Here is a 20,622-nt window from a genome sequence, read left to right as displayed (position 1 = left end):
ATTAGAAGATTAAGTTTTCAGAAGCTACCTTTACTCTTTCACAGTTTTTCCCAAGTTTTTAGAGCCTGTTGATTTACTGTAACGCTATTCAGCACCAATACCCAGAGCCATTAAAGTTACTTCAGCTGAAGTCTTTGAAAACCCTTGTCATACTTGACTGACATCCTACAAGATGGAATGCATTTTCCAACAACTCAATAACAAAAATATGTAAGTAATTTGCCAAAACAAATTACAACTGGCAAAAACATCCTGCACCCTGATATAGGCATTATGCAGCATGCATTTTCACACCAGTAAAACAGAGCTTTGAGGAAAAACCATTCTGAATCAGAGATCACTCAGGTATATGCCTACGGTCACAATGCTAACAGAGATAGAGAGCCATCATTTTAGACATGACGTAAAACAAACACTTGTCATCTTTCAAATATTTTATTTTAGTACTTTTAAATATGTTTTAATACAACAAAGATATAAAACAATATATTAATTCAATCTGAGTTTAGAATCAAAACAATATTTACTTATTTACAGTAAACTTCCCTGGCATACCTTCTAGCCATTAGGGTAATACTATTTTCTCTGTCAAAACAAAATTGAAGTAACCGTTCAGTGTGGAAAGCCATGTTTCTACATCCCTACTATCTTAAGTACCACGTACAATGCAGTTAGTGGTTTCTTACATTTGACAAATTTATTCTATTTGCAAAACTAAATTGAAAGAGCAAAATTAAATTAGACTTATTCTAACTATGCAGTCACTGGGCTAATAGGTCAGGTTACTGTGCTCCACATTTGTCATCTTAAGTTCTTACACACTTTATTACAAATGGGCTTTAAAAAGTCCATGTCACTGAATTACATACGTGATACTCACTGCAAATTTCTTAAGATACAAATACTAAGTATGCAGGATACTGCCATATGGGAAGTTCAGTGTTCATGATACTATAGTGTTTGAGGGGTTGTGAGGGTCTTTTTGGTGGTTTTCTTCATATAATGAACAATACACCAGTAGGTTCACTCCAAAGCACTTTTTTTTTTTCCCCAAAAAAAACCTGTTTCAATTAGAATGGTGATGATATCAAAGATACATCAGAAATAGTAATCTGTATAATCAGTGGTCTATCAATTAACCCTTGACTGGTAAAGTCTAAATGCATAAAACAATTCAGAGGGTAAAATGATTCACTGCTATGACTTCTGCCAAATGTATTTCCATCTTGACAAGACTATGGTTTCTGTAGCTATAGGTCAAGTTTCTACAAAAGTACACTAATTATTTTAAAAAAACCCAGAAGAATCAATATTATCTGTAGATTATTGCAAATTCTTCAGTAGAAATTACATGGATAGGATGAAAACCTATCAGTTATTATAGGTTAATTTTGTTATTCTCCAGGTCCGCAAAACATACTTTCTTCCCCCCCGACATCTGCCACTTCTTCAAATGTGTATTTATTGATTAGAACTCAGCTCCACAATAGTTTTGGTGCTTGAAAACCTAGTGTACTTTTGTCCAGTAGCTAAATAGTAGCAAACAAGCATAGCACTATGAAGCGCTGCTTAAAACCCAAGGAGATACCAACTGCTGCAAAAGACTTGTACTGACATCCAAGTTAAACCTTCCCTCCTTCCCTTCAACACTTTTTGGCACTTGAGGCACAGCCATACAGAAAAGATTACAGGAACCCGTGCTTTTATCCTCACTGAAGGGTTTCAATCCTTCTAAATAACCTTATTTAACATACTTGCATCAAAAAAAAAAACCCGTTTTATTTAATCATTTAACTGGCTCTTGCTTCTTCAAGCAGCTATCAAGATTTTGATGCATTCCCCCCCCCCCTTCTTCCCAGATTTATTTTCTCAGAACCCAGTTAAGTAGTAATGTCTTTGAAATTCTACTGGAATGTTTTCCTCTACAGCAGACTGGAGAGTGGAAGACCCAAAAGAAAGTAACACTACCTATTCCCATTACTGTAGAGTATATCACATACAGCACGCACTTGCCCTTATCCAAGAAAATGCTTAAACTCAACAATGGTAACTGTTACTGAAGTCAAGAGTATGTAGTGATTGCTTAAAGTTAAGCATATAATTTGCTTCATCACAGGCAATATACTTGCAGGATCCAATTCCTGCTAGTCTTGGACATTTAAATACTTTCAGCCTATCTACATTTCTGTAACAATACTTTGTGTTATATTTTTTGCCAGAGGACATGAAGTTAATTAGCATATATGGAAACTTTCTATATTATTCAAGAACAGTTAGAGAAACCTTGCTTAAAGATCCTTCCGTAAGCTTTTGTCAGTGTAATCACAACTTGCTAAAACCCACATCTATTAAAGTCTAATTTCTGTATGCAGGTGTAATGTTATAAAACCACTAGTTTAAGAGATCTTTTAGAAAGGAAAAACTAAAGGCAAAAAGTTTAGGAAAGCTTTATAAGAAGATGTATCATAAGATACAACATAAAAAGAAAGAGGAGGGGGGAGCGCCTATGTGTCTACCACTTGCAGGTATGTGTATACAAATCCCCAAACTGGTAATAATAGGGAAAAACTTAAGACTATTGTCAAGTCTCAAACATTACCAGATTTGCTAAATTAATTAAAAAAAAAAAAAGTGATCCTCCCCTTCCTTTTTATATCCAGAGTTATTCAATTAAGACTTTTCTACTTGATTAGATTGTGCACTTTGTAGTACTAGACTAATGTTTGACGCTTGTACTTCCTGACATAATGCAGTAATTCATTAATTACTCTGAATTCAGATTATGTGTGTGCTCCCACAGGCCACAGAAAGCTACTTTACACAAAATACATGCAGCAAATCAAAGGACAGCAAAAAGACTGGTGCATGAACAAAAGGGAGGAGGAGAGCCCTGAACATACTTAGAATTAAATCCAAGGCCAAATGATGCTCTGCTGCCTTTACTTAAAAGCGCTTGTCAGCAACAGAGAAACAGCAACGTTTTTAAAACACTGACTCCGGAAAAAGGAGGTAAAGAACTTTAAGCCTGTCAGTTACTTGCAACTGGTTTCCATTTAATTAACAAAAAGCTTACACTGCCAACTTTACAGACTGACCTGCACTCTTTTGCTTGTTAGATCAGATTTTCCCATCCTATATCAATCAATTTCAAGCGTTGTTCTTGCATGTTTACAGACAGACAAATGAACTTCCAAAATTGAAGAGGGCAATTATCCTGACAATCTTTTAATTCACTTCAATGCTCACAAAACCAGTGTCTTGTTACTTACCTTGGACTTGGATATTTAACATCAAGGGAATCAGCACAAAAGAATAAGCTCCCTTTAAAAAGAACTGATAGGCAATACTGATTTAAAACATGGATTTACTTAACAGAATTTAAAAAATTAAATTAGAACAAAGAGAGAAGTTTTATGCTTCAACTGTATGAACTTCATTAAAAAATAGTACTGAAATGATAGCCTTACTTTATGTAAACATTGTTACACTGGGCTGTACTTGAAAATTCTCCTCCATGTCTAAGTTGGAAATTAATTTTTCAGTTTAGACACGGCTACGCCAGTTAGCACTGCCATAGCTCTTTTCTGAATCAAGAGCTTTGCAAGTTTAAGTGCATACCTCACCACATGTTGTAATTCAGAATAGAATTCTGCACTTCATCAGAACAGATGTTTCCTAGAGTTAAAAAACCAACTGTATTCATAACTGTGTGTGCACTGAAAAGGCGAGTAATTAACAAATAGAGCTCTTCTATAAAGTCTCAAGAGGAATGTTCAGATTGACTTTCTGAAATCAGAAAGGTAAGAACAGCAAATGAAGTCTTCAAACCTTTCAGAATATTTTCTCATTTCTTTCTTAAGTGTAAGCATACTCCCCCAGTTTGGATGGCAAGAGCCATCAGTCTATGGCAGATTGAATAATATAGTATTAAACCTGAAATTTTGCTTAAAAATTGGAATGTTAGAAATAGAAAAGTCTACAGAGTAGTACAATGTATGTGTGCTCAATACAGAGATACTCTAAGATGTACAACTGCTCTGTGGAATAGGAGCTAAATTAGGTTAAAAAAGTAACATAAGACCAAATTAAAAGGCCTGCACCATTTTTATAATTTGCACCATTTACCTGGAAATTTTCATTTAGCATTAATCTGATTTCAAGCCTTTACAGACAACATTAGTATTGTCCCCTTACAAATGACTGAATAAGAGATTACAAACTCTGTGAACCTTGCTTATGCATTACAGACTCAGAGACTGGGTTTGGGAGGTATGTTGTTGTGTTCGGGATTTTGTGTGTTTGTGTTTGGGGATCTTTTTATAACAACCAAAACTCAACTGCTTATGGTACTTTTAGCTTTCAGTGCAGTACATGAGCAACTTAAGAACTAGTCTCTTTCCATACTTGTTAGAAGAACATATACTCTGTGTGTTTATATAAATAAGCAAATATACCATGTATATATATCCAGAGATATTCACCATATTGTTGACATCAGAGTGCTAAAACATACATCAATATGACCACTATTTCCAATACTCACTATTATTACTTTTCTTGAAAGAGTTACTACATGCATTTTCCCCACCCATTTATGGGACAGTAAGATATATGAATATAAATTTTCTGGTTTTTCAGTGTTAAAGAGCTGCTCCTAAAAAACATGCACAGGTTTGGATATAAAGCAATTAAAACCACACAAAAGTTATTTTGTGGCTTTAAACTCCCTAATGCTAAATTAACTTTACTTTCAGTAGATGTAGTATTTACTTTCACTCATTTATTTAAACACAAAAGGGAAAACTTCCAAGTGCTAGAATAACCATAGAGACACATTGATAGACTAGACTAAATAAGCTCTCATTAAAATAAAACATTATCACTGCATAGTCACAAGGCAGACTTTCATTTTTGGCAACCGGTATGCAGACCATTTATACTGTTGATTATACTTTAAGACTTGTTATCTAACAGTTAAGAGACCCTTTGAGCAAGAAACAATACTGCTTTCTTCTTTATGACACAGCACTCCTCAATCTTTAAGTATAAACAGAGTTTGTTTTGAAAATTACATTTATGATTTTTAAAAGAAAGTCTTCAGGAAGTTCTAATTTTTTAGTAAGTAAATGTAAAGGCTGGCATGTCAAGTAACAGAGATTATTTGGACCTGTAAATAAAAACCCCATTATATTCAGTACAAGCACATATTTGAGGTTAAAGTTACATAAACATTCACAAAGAACTTTACTAAGGGTAACAGTATTCTGGTTTATATTCATGGTTCACTGATAGCCTTTACCAGTCCCCAGTCCCCACTGTTTTCTATTTTAGCAACAAGAAAACAAAACACAGCCCTGTGAAGTGTGGGAACACCATCTTATGGCTAAGAATCAAAGACAAAGGGGAGGAGATCACAGAGTGAAAATTACTACTTAACATTTCCCCCCCCACCACCACTAGCCTTGTAGGATCTTAGTCCTAACTGCTTCATAAAAATCTGAACTGACCTACACACTCTTCAGCCAATCAATCTTTTCAGTATCGTAGGTTTTGAAAAAGGCCAGCAATACTCATTGGGAACAGTACCGTTAACATTGCATTCAAAAAAAGAAAACATAGGAAACCAGATCCTTGCTCTCCTACTCTGTTGATATGCTCTAGTATTAGCCAATGTATGGTAATACAAAAAGAGTCTTGTAGTGATGTAAAAGGCAATGAAGACATCTATAGAGTAATGTTCATGTGCAGCCAAAATGAAGAAGATTCCAAAGAGATTCAGGACCCAGGACAAGGTGTGCAAGAAGTTCCAGCTCCTTGGTGTATCTAGAAGAAAACAGAAAACAACTAACCTTGAATGTCTCAAAAAATATGGGTCATTATGAAATCCAGGCCTAGATATTTCAAGGTTTTCTACAAATTTTTTCATCCAAAAATGCGATGAACTTACTGTTTCCATGTGGAAATATTGTTTAAATCTACAGGTTCAATAAAGCCAACAAAAGCAATGGCACAAATCATAAATGTCTTATCACTTCATAACTTCATTTATAAATACAGCTATTAAGCATTTATGGATGAACAGAGTATCCTAAAATGGTTTAGGACTACACAAAGCAGAATTCCTTGTTCAACCAACTTCTTTTAATGAAAATCACATTTTTTCTCCATGAACTAAGGGGAAAAACGTAAAACACATAACCCTGTTCAAAACATATCAAATCACACCTTGTATTTACAGAACACTACTGTTTCATATATTCTCATTCATTATGAGGTTTGGTAGTTTGTCTTTATCGATTATTTTAAATGTACAGCCAGGTATTCTGCCTAACAGGGGTCAGTGTCAGATATGTAGGGAAGTGTACATGAACAGACAATCGTAGGTATCTTCCCTAGTACTGTCTCATTAGCAAGCTAGAAAGCCTTTCTAATTTTCTTGGCTCAGGTGTTCTTTCAAATGTGCCCTATTCATCTCTCCATTAATCTAGGTGCTGTTCCTTTCCTGCCTGTAAGTGAACTGTCTTAAACCTGAGAAAGGGCACAGCTATTTTACTTTTATTTGTTTGCTTAAATGTCACACCCTGAACTTTTTGAGGAGGTCAAGCACCAGATACTCTTAATACTTAAGGACATTTAAGTATTTGTACTCTTGTACCCTTGGTTGACAGCAAGCAGCCCATATTCTTAAAACTTAAGGACTTAAGTATTGATGCTCTGTACTTACATTCTGTAACAAAGAAGTTGAGCATCGTCAGGACGACAGTGTGGCCACTAAACATATAATCTCCACACGTGTGTACTCCAGTCAGAGTCATGCCAAAGCCACTCCATATTGCAAATGCCCGCTGGAGTTTTGCCCAAACATTGCCATATAACTGAAAGACAGCAATATTAACATTTACTATGTTCTAACCCCACTTCCTGAGCAGTTGTCTTGAAAGTCAGCTTTATAACACTATGCCTATTTAATACATTTATCATGTATTTATTATAGGTCTTTCATTAAAATGCAGGTTATCAACCTCCCAATGCATCCTTGTCAAATTTCCAATATATTCAGCTCAACCCTCTTCTAACTAGAGGTTCAGATAAAACCACAAAATCCCATGTTCTATAGAACAGCCCTTATTAGAAGGGGTGAAATAATAAAAGGGTTTGAGGGGATTTTTTTTCTTAGCATCCAATAAGACACAGATGCAATTACTCCACTTTCAGCATTTTCTTCATGAAGTCAGTACCTCAAATGCATGCTTCTCCAATGTACTCTCTCCACTTTACATTGTAAAATACATCTCAACACCCCTCCCCAAGTAACTATCTCCTCTCCAAAGTAGCAAGTGCTTCTAAGACTCCCAAGGACAATGGAAATTAACAATTAGGCATTCCATAATAAGTGGGACAGAAGACAACATCAGTGCTCTTACAAACACACATCAACATTATGGTCACACCAATCTTAATTATATATATATATATGAAAAAAAAAAATTATTTAAAGTATTTTAAGTTTTTACCTTTCCAGTACACTGCAAGTGCTGGCCTGGCACAGACAGTGAGGTAACAAACATTGTAATGCAGCGTAATAAGAATACTGTCCCCATGAGGCTGCACAGCCTTCGCAGAAGTATAGATCTGGGGAAAGTACATAGGAATTGATTGCAACAATCCTAATATACTGTATTTTTTAAATCAGAAAGGTTATGATGAAAACATTTCCCCACATCCCAAATTAATCCCATACAGTCCTGTCATCATTACTGCAAGTTTCACAGTAATTTTGTTGTTTAATCCTAATTTTTTTAAAGTAGTACTGTAATGGTTTCATATGACAGGGAGAGACACTGTAGCAAGCTTATTGTCATCAAAAGGTATAGGCTCCACTCCTCTGCAGCTACACTTGTTCTAGCTTTGGCGCTCACACCTGCTGCTGGCAAACTGATAAAAATCAACAAACTGGTAAAAATTTAACTAAAAATATGCATGACAGCAAGCTGCTAGGCCAGCTCAGTCATCTTGTTGAATTTCATTCCCATAGGATTTTCTTATATACAAAATTGTTAAGAGTACGAGGGTATATACAGGCAGCTCTCTGAAATACCTACGTTCTGAAAGAAAGTACATATAAATTTGGTAGGAAAGTAAATTCAGATTATTCCTTTGTAAGTTTCACAAGTGACCATTCTTGATTAAATCCTCCCTAACCCATTTTTTAACCGGGACATATTAGAAGCTTGTAATACCCCTACTGAATGGGAAATCTTAAACAATCATCACAACTTTCTATTATAGTCCTTTCTCTGAATCAAAGTATCAGTTAATTCGAATTTTATATATTGTACCTGTGTTTATGAAGCAGAAGAACCAACAGCCAAATGTAGCAAAGAATTACACCACATACTTCAGTCATAGCAAAAGCCCATGGTATTCTAGGGACGCTAACAAAAAAAGATGAAGCAAGGAAGTTAACTTAATACAAAGGCTTGATTTTTATTTCTAGTCTCAGTATTGAGAATAAAAGCATATAAAGTTCTAACTACAAAACTAACTTGCATTAATCTGACAAGAGTTTAAACTACATCCAAAAATTATTTTGTTAAACAGAATGAAATAGAATTTTACTTAATTTTTAATTATCTCCTTTCTAATAATTATTTTCAGCAGACATTTACAAATAATTCACTAAGTCAAACAAAATCACTAGTACGCTCTCTTAATTTACATGTGCGATTTACTCAGAGGATGTGCTCCTCTACCATTGTTTCCCAACAGGCTTTTTCATTCTGACACAAACTTGCATCATGTCAATTATGTTGCTTATGTTTGCAAGAATGTCATGTCAACACAATTAATGAAATGCTGCAAAGTCTAAAATCCTAAACACTTGTGACAAAGCCAAACAACATAGAAAAGCATTAGGAAAAAATAAAACTTGTTTCTAAAGTTAGATCTCAGTGATAACCACTATACGCAGTCTTTTGGCCTTGCTTGTCAAGAAATTTAGGACTTTCCTGCAGACACGTGACACCAGTAACAATTTCCACTCCACAAACTCACCAAAATACAGACCAACAGATTTCAAGAGAGGCTGTTCCTCCTAGCTTTGTGTTTTCCCTGATACAAAGGGGCAGCAAAGTACTGCTCAAATGCTAGCTTTGTAGTAATCTTCTCATATTGTTTTGCAAGCTGCTGTTTTCCGACCTCCCCATCCTCCTGCCCACTGAATACCACGGTAGTGCCCTGTGAACAAAACCCAGTAATGCCATAGCTCATGTTCTCTCTCCACTTGCTGAATTATATCTACATTTACTTGGGATTCTGCACACTTATTTGAAAGATTAGACTTCTACTGGCATCATGAAGACCATTAATGAAAATAGAAATTACTGGCAGTAATAAGAAGATCACAAAGACTGAACTCTTAACCAGTTTGTCTTGTCTTTCAGAACCCTCTAGGCAATAAGCCCTCTATGGTGCAAGTATACTTCCTCAAAGGCAGCATTTATCCTCTATTAAATCTGTAGTCAATGACTAAATTTCACCTTTGCTACTGTGTCTCTTTTTTGCCTGAAGTGAAATATTTTCTTTAAAAAGGAGTGGTTCCTGTGTAAGTCACAACACTGTTTTAGTACACAGATACTCTACAGTTAAAAAAGATACTGGTCTATTCAGTCTACTTCAGAGTCTCCCTAAACCATTTTAAAAAAATTGACAGCAGGGAGACAGCAAAAATACACTATCTATGCTATTCCCTTTCAACTTCTTGCTCACTAGCAGACCAAAGTATTCCTCCGTTGAATATATTAAGACAAGTTAGGCTTCATAGCAGCACTTGGATTTCAGAAAAAGCATATGGCTGCTTATCTATGCCAGCTGACCATCACCCTTTCTACTAGAATGAGAGGTTAAACAAATTAATGCCTGTGTTGTGATTAGCTAAAGATGTAGAATTAAATATATATAAGTCAGATCAACAGCTCAAATTATTTTCCCTTAAGCAAGACTAAATCTCTGTATCTAATTGATGCATATTTCAATCTTAGTAGAAGGGTTCAGTACAGTCCAATTACTATTTCTCAGAGACATCTGCAAGAGGACATGAAATTTTAAGAATGAAGAAAAGACAGCCTATATTTTAACTATCAATTTACTATTTGTTTTAAAGGAAAATTTCTTACCTATCTAGAAATATGTCTGGTAGAGGTGGATAGGTTTGCATGTCAGGTACTCGCTCATGTACTATAACCATAACGAATGATGTAAAGCCAAACACTATGAAGACATACACGCAACTTAAAATTGTCTTCCAATATTCTGGGTCCAGTCTTCGTGTAGAGTGCTTGTTTTTTCCATTTGCATATTGATACTGATCACCATTTGAGTCAGTAATTGGTCCATCATAGTCCCGAGGTACTTCACCATTACAAAACCAATCTGTGCCCTGTAGCAAACCAACACTTGGGCCTGTGCCAACATGACTATCACTGTTGTAACCCAGCTCTTCTAGGACATCAATATGTTGCTTCTGTAGTTTGCGTATGGACAACATTAGCCTTTTGATATCCCCCAGGACTTTGATTTCCAAAGGAGGGGATCGTAAATCATACTCAGTAAGTGTCAGCAACGTAATTCCATCTAGCCTGTGTCTATTGCACAAAACATCCACATATTCACAGAAGCCTTCTTCCTTCAGCCACTTGGCCACGTTCTTGGTAGTCCAACGTTGAATGCAAAGCTGGCTACTGCCTGCCATCATCCTTCTCTATATGCCAATAAAATTGACCTGTTACATATTGGAGAAAAAGACAAGACCTGAATATTTAGCAAAGCTTAACAAAATGCCAATGTATTTTGTGCTACTTTAGATGCTTAATTAGCAAAAGGTTTTTTACAGAAGAGCCAGCTAAAAACCAGACATATAATTAATTAGGTAAGTAATATAAAAATGCTTGTAAAACATTTTATATTCACACAAAGCTACACTAAGATTATCTCACTTGTTCCTAAATAGAAATTTAAAGCTACCAAAATGCTTAATTTATTAAGCTTTTTTTAATTATTATTTTGTTAAAATAAATTGAGTTTATTAATTGCACCAGGAGATGGAAAACAAAGTTTACTCTTTTTAAACACCAGCTTAATCATTAGTCTCTTCCACTGTTTGTAGTTCATAAACTAAGCAAGAAAGTATAGCCAGCAACCACATAAAACTATATTAAAGCTTAAATAATACATTACAGGTCCAATACATTCCACTGTTTTAAAATATACAGCAAAGCTTTGCTGGCATGACATTTCCCCCGAAGCCCCTCCCCAGTAAACCCAAGACTAGATATCTACAATAATATGGATCTGAGGCATCTTAGTTATATGCTGATCGTGCAGTCATCACATTTATAACTTTGTTTGATCTCGGTAATTTAGACGCTTATTATATTGCAAATACTTTAAAATATTCAGCTTTCCAAATAACATTACTAAAAATTAAGCATTAGCTTTAATTCCAAAGTATCTTCAAAAGTAATGTGGTAATAGATAACACATAAATGCCAGAAAATACTTTTTGTCTTGATACAGATTTCTCAATAACTGCTTTCTTGACTCTAGTACATTGTTTGATGAAGGCAAGACATCTCAGGAACATTTTAGTTACTTGGAGGTGTCAAGTCACCAGAACAATTTAGAACAACCACCAGACAAAAATATAACCACAGAACATTATGTGGAATACACAGAAAAACTTGAAAGGGTTACTGGTGATGTCAAAGTAATAAAAAGCTTATCCAATATTTAAGACCTACAGCAGTACAGAATGGATTTGTGCATAATTTATATTTGGTGGCTTATGTACAGCTACCATCCAAGAAACAGCTACCATTTCACAACTTTTCCTTTGTACTCAAAAAAAGCCCAATTAACTAGCATGCTTCAATCATGGTAACCAGATCTCAGAAAATACAAGACAGTACAACACACTAATGCCACGTACATTACTCAAGGTTTTCAGACTGAAAAGAAGGAAACGATCTATTTAATCTATTATTTAGCTTCTGTATACAGTGAACAGGTACTCAAACCCATCATGAATATTCAACACAAGTGTATATCTTTTTCAGGGGCATAGCTCTTCCAAAACCAGGCGCATTTTCCTCTCACTTCTCTCTTTAAAGTGATACTGTACCTCTTACTGTTAGAAATAGCTCTTCTCCTAATTATTGGATGAAACTTTTTCTTCCAGCTTATAATAGGATCGCATCCTATTTTATTCTCTATTAGAGAAGATTCAATTTGGCCAACGATATTTCCCAGCAGTGCAAAAGAAATAGTTCAGAAGAAAATAAGTGCACGGATCAAACTTGCTCTTAGAAAAGATTTATGGGAGCAATACTTCTGAAGATACACTTTCTTGAGTTGACTGTATATTAATGGCATGTACTTAATGCATAGTTTTAATTTGTCAAAACTCCATATATGGTCAATATGTCTATAACCTTTAATATCTTGGTTTAAACAGCTGCCAAAACAACCATAAACCACTACTAGAATCTCTGCATTTACTGCACTTTTCCTTCTCCATATGAAACAGTATTTTTTCATTTCTACGTTATTTTACTATTTCTGAAAGTCTGGCTCAAGACAACTCTAACAACTACTTTGCTCACAGAGCTATTAACAAAAGAAATTATGAAATTTGATTTGTAATTAGTGATCAGTTAACTGACTTTTTTTTGCTACTACATATTTTTACTTTACTCCAGTATTGTGGTTTAAACCCAGCCGGAAACTAAGTACCACACAGCTGCTTGCACACTCCCCCACCCTGTCCCAGTGGACTGGGGATGAGAGTCTCAACCCAAACTCATGGATTGAGATAAGAACAGTTTAGTAATTGAAAGGAAGTAAAACAGAATAATAATAACAACAAAAAGGGAGATAATGAAAGAAGAGAGCGGTGAATAAAATCCAAGAAAGACAAGGGATGCATAATACAGTCACTCTATCCACTGGCAGATACCCAGCCCATCCCCAAACAGCTACTGGTGGCTCCTGGTGACCCCCCCTCCCCAGTTTATATACTGAGAATGATATTTTATGGTATGGACTACCCCTTAAGCTAATTTGGGTCAGCTATCCTGGCTGTGCTCCATCCCAGCTTCTTGTGTACCTCCTCACTGGTAGAGCACAGGAAACCAAAATGTCCTTGATTAGGGTCAGCACTACTTAGCAAGAACTAATCAGTGTGTTATCACCATTATTCTCACACTAAATCCAAAACATCTAGTAAAACAAGCAAACAAAACTTGAGTTGCTCATCTGGATTTAAAGCTTTCCTTACTCAGAAATACAGATGACTGAAAAAAAGTTAATCATGGTGTATTTTATAACACTGTAATAATCAGAAGTTTTCTACAAAAACAGTGAATTTAGACTCACCAAAAATACACTCAGCTTATGATTTGCCTTCTAACTGAAGCAAAGGGCAAAGGCAGGAAACCCTCCCTAACCTAGAATGATTCTGTCCATTTGTCACAAGCCAGGTAACCAGCCCAGGGTTTCTTCATCTGGCACTGTGGGAATAAAAACCAACCCTTACCAAACATGCAATAGAAGTAACCTTACAACACTGAATGAGCATACTCATCAAAGGTCACTAATGAATGGGCTGGACCTGGGAGAGTCTACATCAACCTTAAGATGCACCTGAATAGACCTGCTCCTGTTTTCTAATGCTCTCAAAGACATCTAACCAACTGGAAAAGATAAAGAAATCAAAAGAAGAAACAAGCACTTACAAAAAAAATAACATATCATTGATCACAGCAGGTAGCTAATTTTGCCTCAACAGTAACATAATAGATTAGTTTTGATGACAAGGCAATTTCTTTTAACCCAGAAACTGCCTTCTCCTTCAAACTACTCATTTAGTTCCACTTTTGTAGCTTAAAATGTAAAAAGCACTTAACCTCAAATTCTTCGCACCTGGAATACAATGGAGATCTCTGTGCCAACAGCTCCTATTAGTTTTTTAAGCTTAAGGATCCTGCAAAGCAAGACTGACGAACAGAGCAGATGAGACCAAGCCACCTAGAAAACCATACCTGTCTTTTGAAAGAAAACAGCACTGGTAACTACTTGGCCTTCTACATTACTGGTTTCATTGGTGAAAACGGATAATGGATAACATTACTTAATGATGAATAACATGCATGAGTAACACAGAGCAAGCAAAAGCTTAAGCGTCAGAAGGCAAAATACACTTTTTTTGCCTGACATCAGCAACATCTCTAGCTAGCTAGTTGATTACTGTGACGTTATACTTAGTCAGCTCATCAGCAGTACGTATCATGTGTCCTGTTTCCCTTTTTCCTTCCCAGCCTTTTAATTAAGACCACGAACACAACTGAATATGAACTTAAAAGCACGTATGTGTAAGTACTTATTTTGTTAGAAGAAAAAAACGTTACTGTAGAAGCCATGAACATTTCTACCATTTGGTTAGGGCATTTTAAGAAGAGATGCTTCTGAGAGGCTGAGTATACCCTAGTCATGAGCACAATATTTTTCTTGGATTTCTATTTAAATATGGAAAATTAATCTCTTTCAAAATGACTGTATGCAATTCTATCATGTCTTCCCCTACTGAATTACTGCCAGTCAACCAGTAAGTACTAACTTTCCTAGCATGCAGACTTTGAGTCAGTATACTGAGGTAAAAATGTGGAAAAAGTTGTTACCACTACTCTATCCAAGCAGAAGTAGCAATTATATCACACTAACATTAGGCTGCAGTCTTGTTACAGGAACAAAACTTGATTACACCAGAACTATAGCTGAAGGGTTAAGTAAGATCCTAGTTACTCTGCAGCAGTTAGTGGAACACTGACTGGATTTGTTTATTCCAGACACGAGTGCAAAACTACCAGGACTGTCACTGCTTCAACACCTGCCCTCATGGGCCTGGGAAAACCTGTGGCTCTCTTTGCTGACATGCCTCTTGACTTCCCCCCCACCCAAGCTCAATTCTCACTATCCTTTGGAGGAATTTTAGGAAGAACACTGGAAAAACTATTGGATATCAAGTGGTTTAACCACCATTTCTTTGCATAAGGTTTCAAGCTGAAGCTCGAATACAGGCAACTCCAACTCAGCCTCTCCTTCGCTGGGTCTGCTAGGCTAGGAGCACAACATCCCCCATTTCAGGGGAAAAGTTTTGCTGTACAAAGCCTGCTGGTTAGCAATGTGGGTGAAATCCAGATTTGGGCTCCCCAGCACCAAAAAATCCATACACAAAAACATGTGCTGGGCCAGTCTGCAATAAGGCGACTATTGTCACATACCAACTTAGTAATGCTGTGCTGGACAAAGAACATACAGCGCTGCCTTTTACGCATCAAAAGCCTTGGACACTGCTGACTTGCGGCAGAAGCTAATAACTTGCTCTTCCTGAAAACTCTCTATTCTTCAGTGCTTATTTTAAGCAAATAGCACCAGAGGTTTCATTGCTATACAATATACAGTGACTTCATCCTTACCTTCTATATGCCACCATATATAGCACAGTATCTTGTAAACACAAAAAAAGAACATTTGCAAAAACAATACATGATTTTCAAGTGCTTTTAATACAATAACTACCATGCTGTACATTAAACTAATCAAATATAGCGTAATACCTACCATGAGACTGAAAAACTGCCTAAGTATTTTCCTGAAGTCAGCATACAGTAATTTGAAATGCAGAAAGATCTCTGAAAAACTTGCATTCAGTTTTAGTGACTTTGCTGTCAAGTTGTTTCAGTAATATTTCTAGTAACTGAGATTATCAGCAGTATTTTATCTGTACCCAAGCGTTTTAATGCTATTTATTAAGGTAAGATAAGAAATGTCACCTAGTAACACTCAATTAGTTTATTGCATGTCTTAAGTTTTAAACCATCAAGGAAAACATGCTTTTCAAGAATCATTTACTGAAGTGCTGCATTGTGGAAAATACAGAACTGATACTGTAAAAATCAAAGACAAGCTCCATATACTTGGAAGAGTCCTTATGTTGGAACACCTCCATGCAAAACCGACAGCAGCTACTACAGAAAGTCCTCCTGAAAGCTAAAAATATTTGTCTTAAGAACCACTAAGGGCAGTTACATACTGCAGCAAGCTAACTGCTCCCTGACTTTTACACCTCATTAAACCAAATGGGTTGTACTACACTCAAGTGAACACTTAGAGCAGCTCAACTCCTAATCTACTAACCACCTAACAAAACATTTTTTTATCCTACCACCATAATTCAAGACACACTCAAGTGATTTTTAAACAACTGATCAAGTACTCCAACCACTTCTCTTAGGATGTAATTCACAGTATTTCATTAATATTTGTATAAGACCTTGAACATTTCACATGCTAAATGTCAAGTGTCAAGTATTTGTTCCTCCAACTTCAAGAAACAGTATATCCATCTCCTAACAGAATGTCTGCTGCTCTTTTATCCTTACACAATTTAGCAGTGAAACAGTTCAGGTCTGCTTTTCCCCTTTTATTGCTTTCTTTTCTTCCCACACCCTCATCTTAGGATGGAAATAGAGGAGGACACGAACAAACTCTCCATTAACAGTATCTGAAGTGAAACTGTGTTTGTTCTTAATCTCCACAACCATTTACAACCTGACCTTTCTGGTCTAGTGAAAAACCTATGAGCCTTCCTCATTTAGAGGCACTAAAATAAATTAGAAATAAAAAGAGTTTTAAATGTTATACGGTTATCAAATAAACATTTATAAAATAGTACCGTTTACGGACCTCAACCAGCTCAACAGGCTGCAAAACTGAGCTCTGCACAAAGCAAAGTGACAGTATAGAGCCTGAAAAGACTGCAACTTTTTGGCTAATCCGTGTTTTTAATTCTATACTAAAAAAAAGACCACAACCAGTCAGCAAAAATATCACACAAAATAGCAAACAACATAATTCAAAATTCTTGCTCTTTACAAATACACAGAAAGTATCCTTCACATCTAAGTAGCACTTGTGCAACAAAAAGCTTATGAAACTTCCCAAAGAATTTCCTTCCACTGGGTAGAAAAATCACTTCACCCGAATCCTGCGAGTTATTTCCACCTTTTTTTTTAATCACAGAAAGCCAAAGCAGGAACAAGACCAGAACCATTTCCTTACCTCTGATATCCAGCAAGAGGCACCCCCTACCAAACCTGAGGGGCACTTAAATGCCAGGAAATGTCCCACTGAGCTCAGGCTACTCCAGAACACAGCACGAACAGCTGCTCTGTGGAGGTGGTACAGACACCATGTCCAGTTGCACATGGGAGCTCTTTGGAAATGAAGCATAGGTGGCACAAGTAGAATCTTCCATCAAGTCATAGGATGGTCACTTTACAATGCAAAACGTGCACTGGGTTTTTGTAAAGCAAATTTTGCTAACTGAAATATCAAATACAAAACCGTGAAACCACTTCAGTTACAAACCAATACATACATGAACATTAAAACTGCCTCTTCTTTGCCTCTTCTTCCATCAACTTACAGAGCTGAACAACCCCACCCTTTTGAATTATTATTTTTTTTAAATAGCAATCATTGAGTGAATCACTAATACAAAAGGCCATCTAAGATGTTAGCGATGTAGATTTGAGACACTGAGCAGATAACTGTTCCCACAGAGCTTCAACTTTCTGAGCACACTCAAGCCGTAAACTCACACAAAGTCTGTCCCACACAGCCACACTCCTCCATTTAATCCCGAAACTCGCAGAGCAAGCATGCAAACAGGGTAACAGCACTTTACTTTGTAATTATCAAATCCTACATGCTCAGAAACTTTTTTACTCAGAACTAAATACTCTGCTCCCAGGAAACCCACCAATTTTATACCATTGGCAGAGAAAATCAGATAGCTGAATATCAGTTTCGACCTGGTACAACTGTTTCGTTACCAAACCGTAAGACTGACACAAAGCATCACTCCCAGAGGTAAGCTGCTTCCTGTGCAGGCTGAAGCAGTAACGAGAACCCAAACGATTTCCTTCTTTTCCCAGACCTGTACAGTAGCAGCACGCCCCGACCCACCTGGTGTGTGACCCACTCGCGGATCCTGCCTCCTCCCTGACACACTCTCACGCCGTCTCCTAGCAAGGCTTTCTCCTTGCTGATCACGGTTGAATAGAAAATACACAAAGCTCAGAACGACACCGACACAACCAGGCACCAGGACTAAACCACTTCATCCGCCCCACAGCGGACGAAGTAACTTAAGCGAGAAACACGCACGATTTTTAGTGTCTGAGCAAACTGGTTTCCTCAAAAGCCAGCTCCGAAAGCGCAGGGCTCTGCGGTCGACTGCCTGTCTGCCCGCCCGGGGTGGCGACCGCACCTCCACGCTGCACAGGATTTTAGCGACAACAGGCAATTCGAGAGGCTTTTCCCCCGCTCCTGCGTCAAACCCAACTCGTCTCTCACAACACAGCTACGGGACCGGCGCAGTCCTTCCCCTCCAGAGACCCGCGGAGCCCGCCCGCAGCCCGCACACACAGCGGAGGCAGCCCGGAGACAGAGCCGCTCAACAGCGGGCTCCCCTCCCAAGGCCCGGGGGATCTCTGCGCTCCGCTGCGGGGAGGCGCACGACTCCCGCGGGGAAGACAGAAGTGGAGCGGCCCACCCCGCACGGCCCCGCAGCTCACCTGCCGCCGCCGCAGCAGCAGCAGCGCTAAGTGGCAGTGCCGCAGCTCCCAGCCCCAGAGCGACGGCGGCGGGTCCTGCGCGCCCTCCCTCGCTCCGGCGGCAACGGCAGCAGCAGCGGCGGCGGCTGCCACCGCCACCACCCCATCACCCTGCCGGAAGTGGCTGCCGCCAGCGCGCCCCGGGAGGCGGAAAGGGCGGGTACAGCGGTGGGCAGCTTCCGGGAGGGGCCGCAGCCGTTCTCTCGTGGGAGTGTTTGTTATGTGTGAGTGAAGAGAGAGTTCCTTCGGGCAGTGTAAGACATCCCTAACGTGTGTAGATGGTTGGCAGCATATGGTTTAAAAGGCATAAAAATAACCGACTCCTAATCCCCACAGAGATTTGCTGAAGGGAGAATTACACAATCATCATAGAATGGTTTGGGTTGGAAGGGATCTTAAAGAACATCCAGTTCCACCCCCTGCAATGGGCAGGGACATCTTCCACTAGACCAGGGTGCTCAAAGCCCCATACATCCTGGCCTTGAGCACTGCTAGGGATTGGGCAGCCACAGCTGCTGTGGGCAACCTGTGCCAGTGTCTCACCACCATCACAGTGAAGAATTTCTTCCCTACGTTGAATCTAAATCTCCCCTCTGTCAGTTTAAAACCATCCCCCCTTGTCTTGTCCCTAAGGTCCCTTGTAAAAAGCCCCTCTCTGGATTCCTTAGAGCCCCCTTTAGGTACTGGAAGATTGTTACAAGGTCTTCCCGAAGCCTTCTCCAGGCTGAACAACTCAGCTCTCTCAGCTTGTCTTCACAGAGAAGGAAGCAGGGGTATCTTACTTTTCTAACTGAAAAAGAACAGAACATGCTTAAATTAGGCTAAAGGTGTAAAATTATTCCCGGAAGATACTGTTATTTTTTTCCAGCATGATCTTTCTGCCCATCATTGGGAAGTACCTTAGTACAGCCTGGATGTGAGAAAGAGATGAGAGGTTTCTAACCACACTAAATGGGATTTTTCATTGATTTTTTTAGGAAATGAATTAACACATAGGGTGATCATGACATAATTTAAAAACCCAGTAGTGTAGTAATGAAAATATCCCCATTCTTCATCAAAGACATTTGTCAAGACAAAATAGCAGGGGAAACTTCCAGGACCCTCATCCTGTCAATTTTCATATCAAGTAGTCATTACAAGAGATTACTTTTCTCTTTAGATGCACCGTTTTTGGCACCATTATTCTTTCCTGATGTCTGTAGAAAAAAATAAATAAGAACTGGCAGCTGTCTGGCAGCACTCAGTCATTTATCCAAGGTGATATAAAGCACAGGTGTGAACAGCACAGATGACTTATGAAAGCTTGAAGTAGGTACTGTAACTTCAGGAGCTTTGTAACCTACAAATAATACAAATGAAGAGGACAGAAGGAGACAGACAGATTAGAAACAGATGACTTCAGAAATAAATTGGTTTTGTATTCAAGTGCCCCTGGTAGCAGCCAGCCTTTTGGAGCAGTCTAAAGAATGTTGAGAATTTACTTTGGTGATGATGCAATTGCTAGGAGGTCCAAGACAATTCTAAGTTGTAGCATCAGTTGAAGTAAAAAGCAGGAGCCAGCATAGCTTCATTAAGTTAATGACACTGGCCTTTCCAGAGAACTGGAACTTGTGTTCTTTCTTCAGGGAGGAGAGAAAAAGGATCTCTTGCAAAGCTTACATGTGAAACAAGGAAATCTTGCATTTCAAAATGCTTCAAAGCTGCTCAAGTTGTCAAGTCATCAAGCAATCTAATGCAAATGCCCATGATTGTAGAATCTCAACTGTAATGGGCAGTAGATCAAATAGTGATTATCCAGAACAGAAACAAGCTGTAATAACTGCAGCTTATTGCCACATACCCTGATACTCGTTCAAAGATAATTATACCTAAGCGGTTCGGATTT

The 20,622-nt window shown here is 37.9% G+C and overlaps 1 protein-coding gene across 2 annotated transcripts; it reads right to left on the bottom strand.

Moving 5' to 3' along the window:
* Positions 1 to 416: 416 nt before the first annotated feature.
* SAMD8 (sterile alpha motif domain containing 8) lies at positions 417 to 18,865 on the bottom strand. Of its 2 annotated transcripts, none has more exons than XM_061344247.1 (6): positions 18,696 to 18,865; positions 10,176 to 10,780; positions 8,340 to 8,435; positions 7,515 to 7,632; positions 6,725 to 6,875; positions 417 to 5,823 (listed from the first exon to the last, which is right to left on the bottom strand). In XM_061344247.1, exons 2-6 carry the CDS (start codon positions 10,751 to 10,753, stop codon positions 5,519 to 5,521), a joined length of 1,248 nt encoding a protein of 415 aa, XP_061200231.1. In that variant the 5' UTR covers positions 10,754 to 10,780; positions 18,696 to 18,865; the 3' UTR covers positions 417 to 5,518. The 2 variants fall into 2 exon arrangements, with proteins under 2 accessions (XP_061200231.1, XP_061200230.1); XM_061344246.1 differs by lacking the exon at positions 18,696 to 18,865 and adding an exon at positions 17,176 to 17,253.
* Positions 18,866 to 20,622: the final 1,757 nt, after the last annotated feature.

This window comes from Neopsephotus bourkii, unplaced genomic scaffold (assembly GCF_033783945.1).
Source record: "Neopsephotus bourkii isolate Nb327-2 ecotype Australia unplaced genomic scaffold, CSIRO-AGI_Nbou_v1 NB_196, whole genome shotgun sequence".
Classification (NCBI taxonomy): domain Eukaryota; kingdom Metazoa; phylum Chordata; class Aves; order Psittaciformes; family Psittacidae; genus Neopsephotus; species Neopsephotus bourkii.
Note: the sequence above shows the minus strand (reverse complement) of the source record. Positions and strands in the feature narration are given on the sequence as shown.

Coding starts and splice junctions, on each gene's coding strand:
- SAMD8 (XM_061344247.1), bottom strand. CDS start 10,753: ATGATGGCAGGCAGTAGCCAGCTTTGCATTCAACGTTGGACTACCAAG. Junction 8,436..10,175: donor CCAGACATATTTCTAGATAG/GTAAGAAATTTT, acceptor TTTTTTTGTTAG/CGTCCCTAGAATACCATGGG. Junction 7,633..8,339: donor CTTCTGCTTCATAAACACAG/GTACAATATATA, acceptor TACTTTCCCCAG/ATCTATACTTCTGCGAAGGC.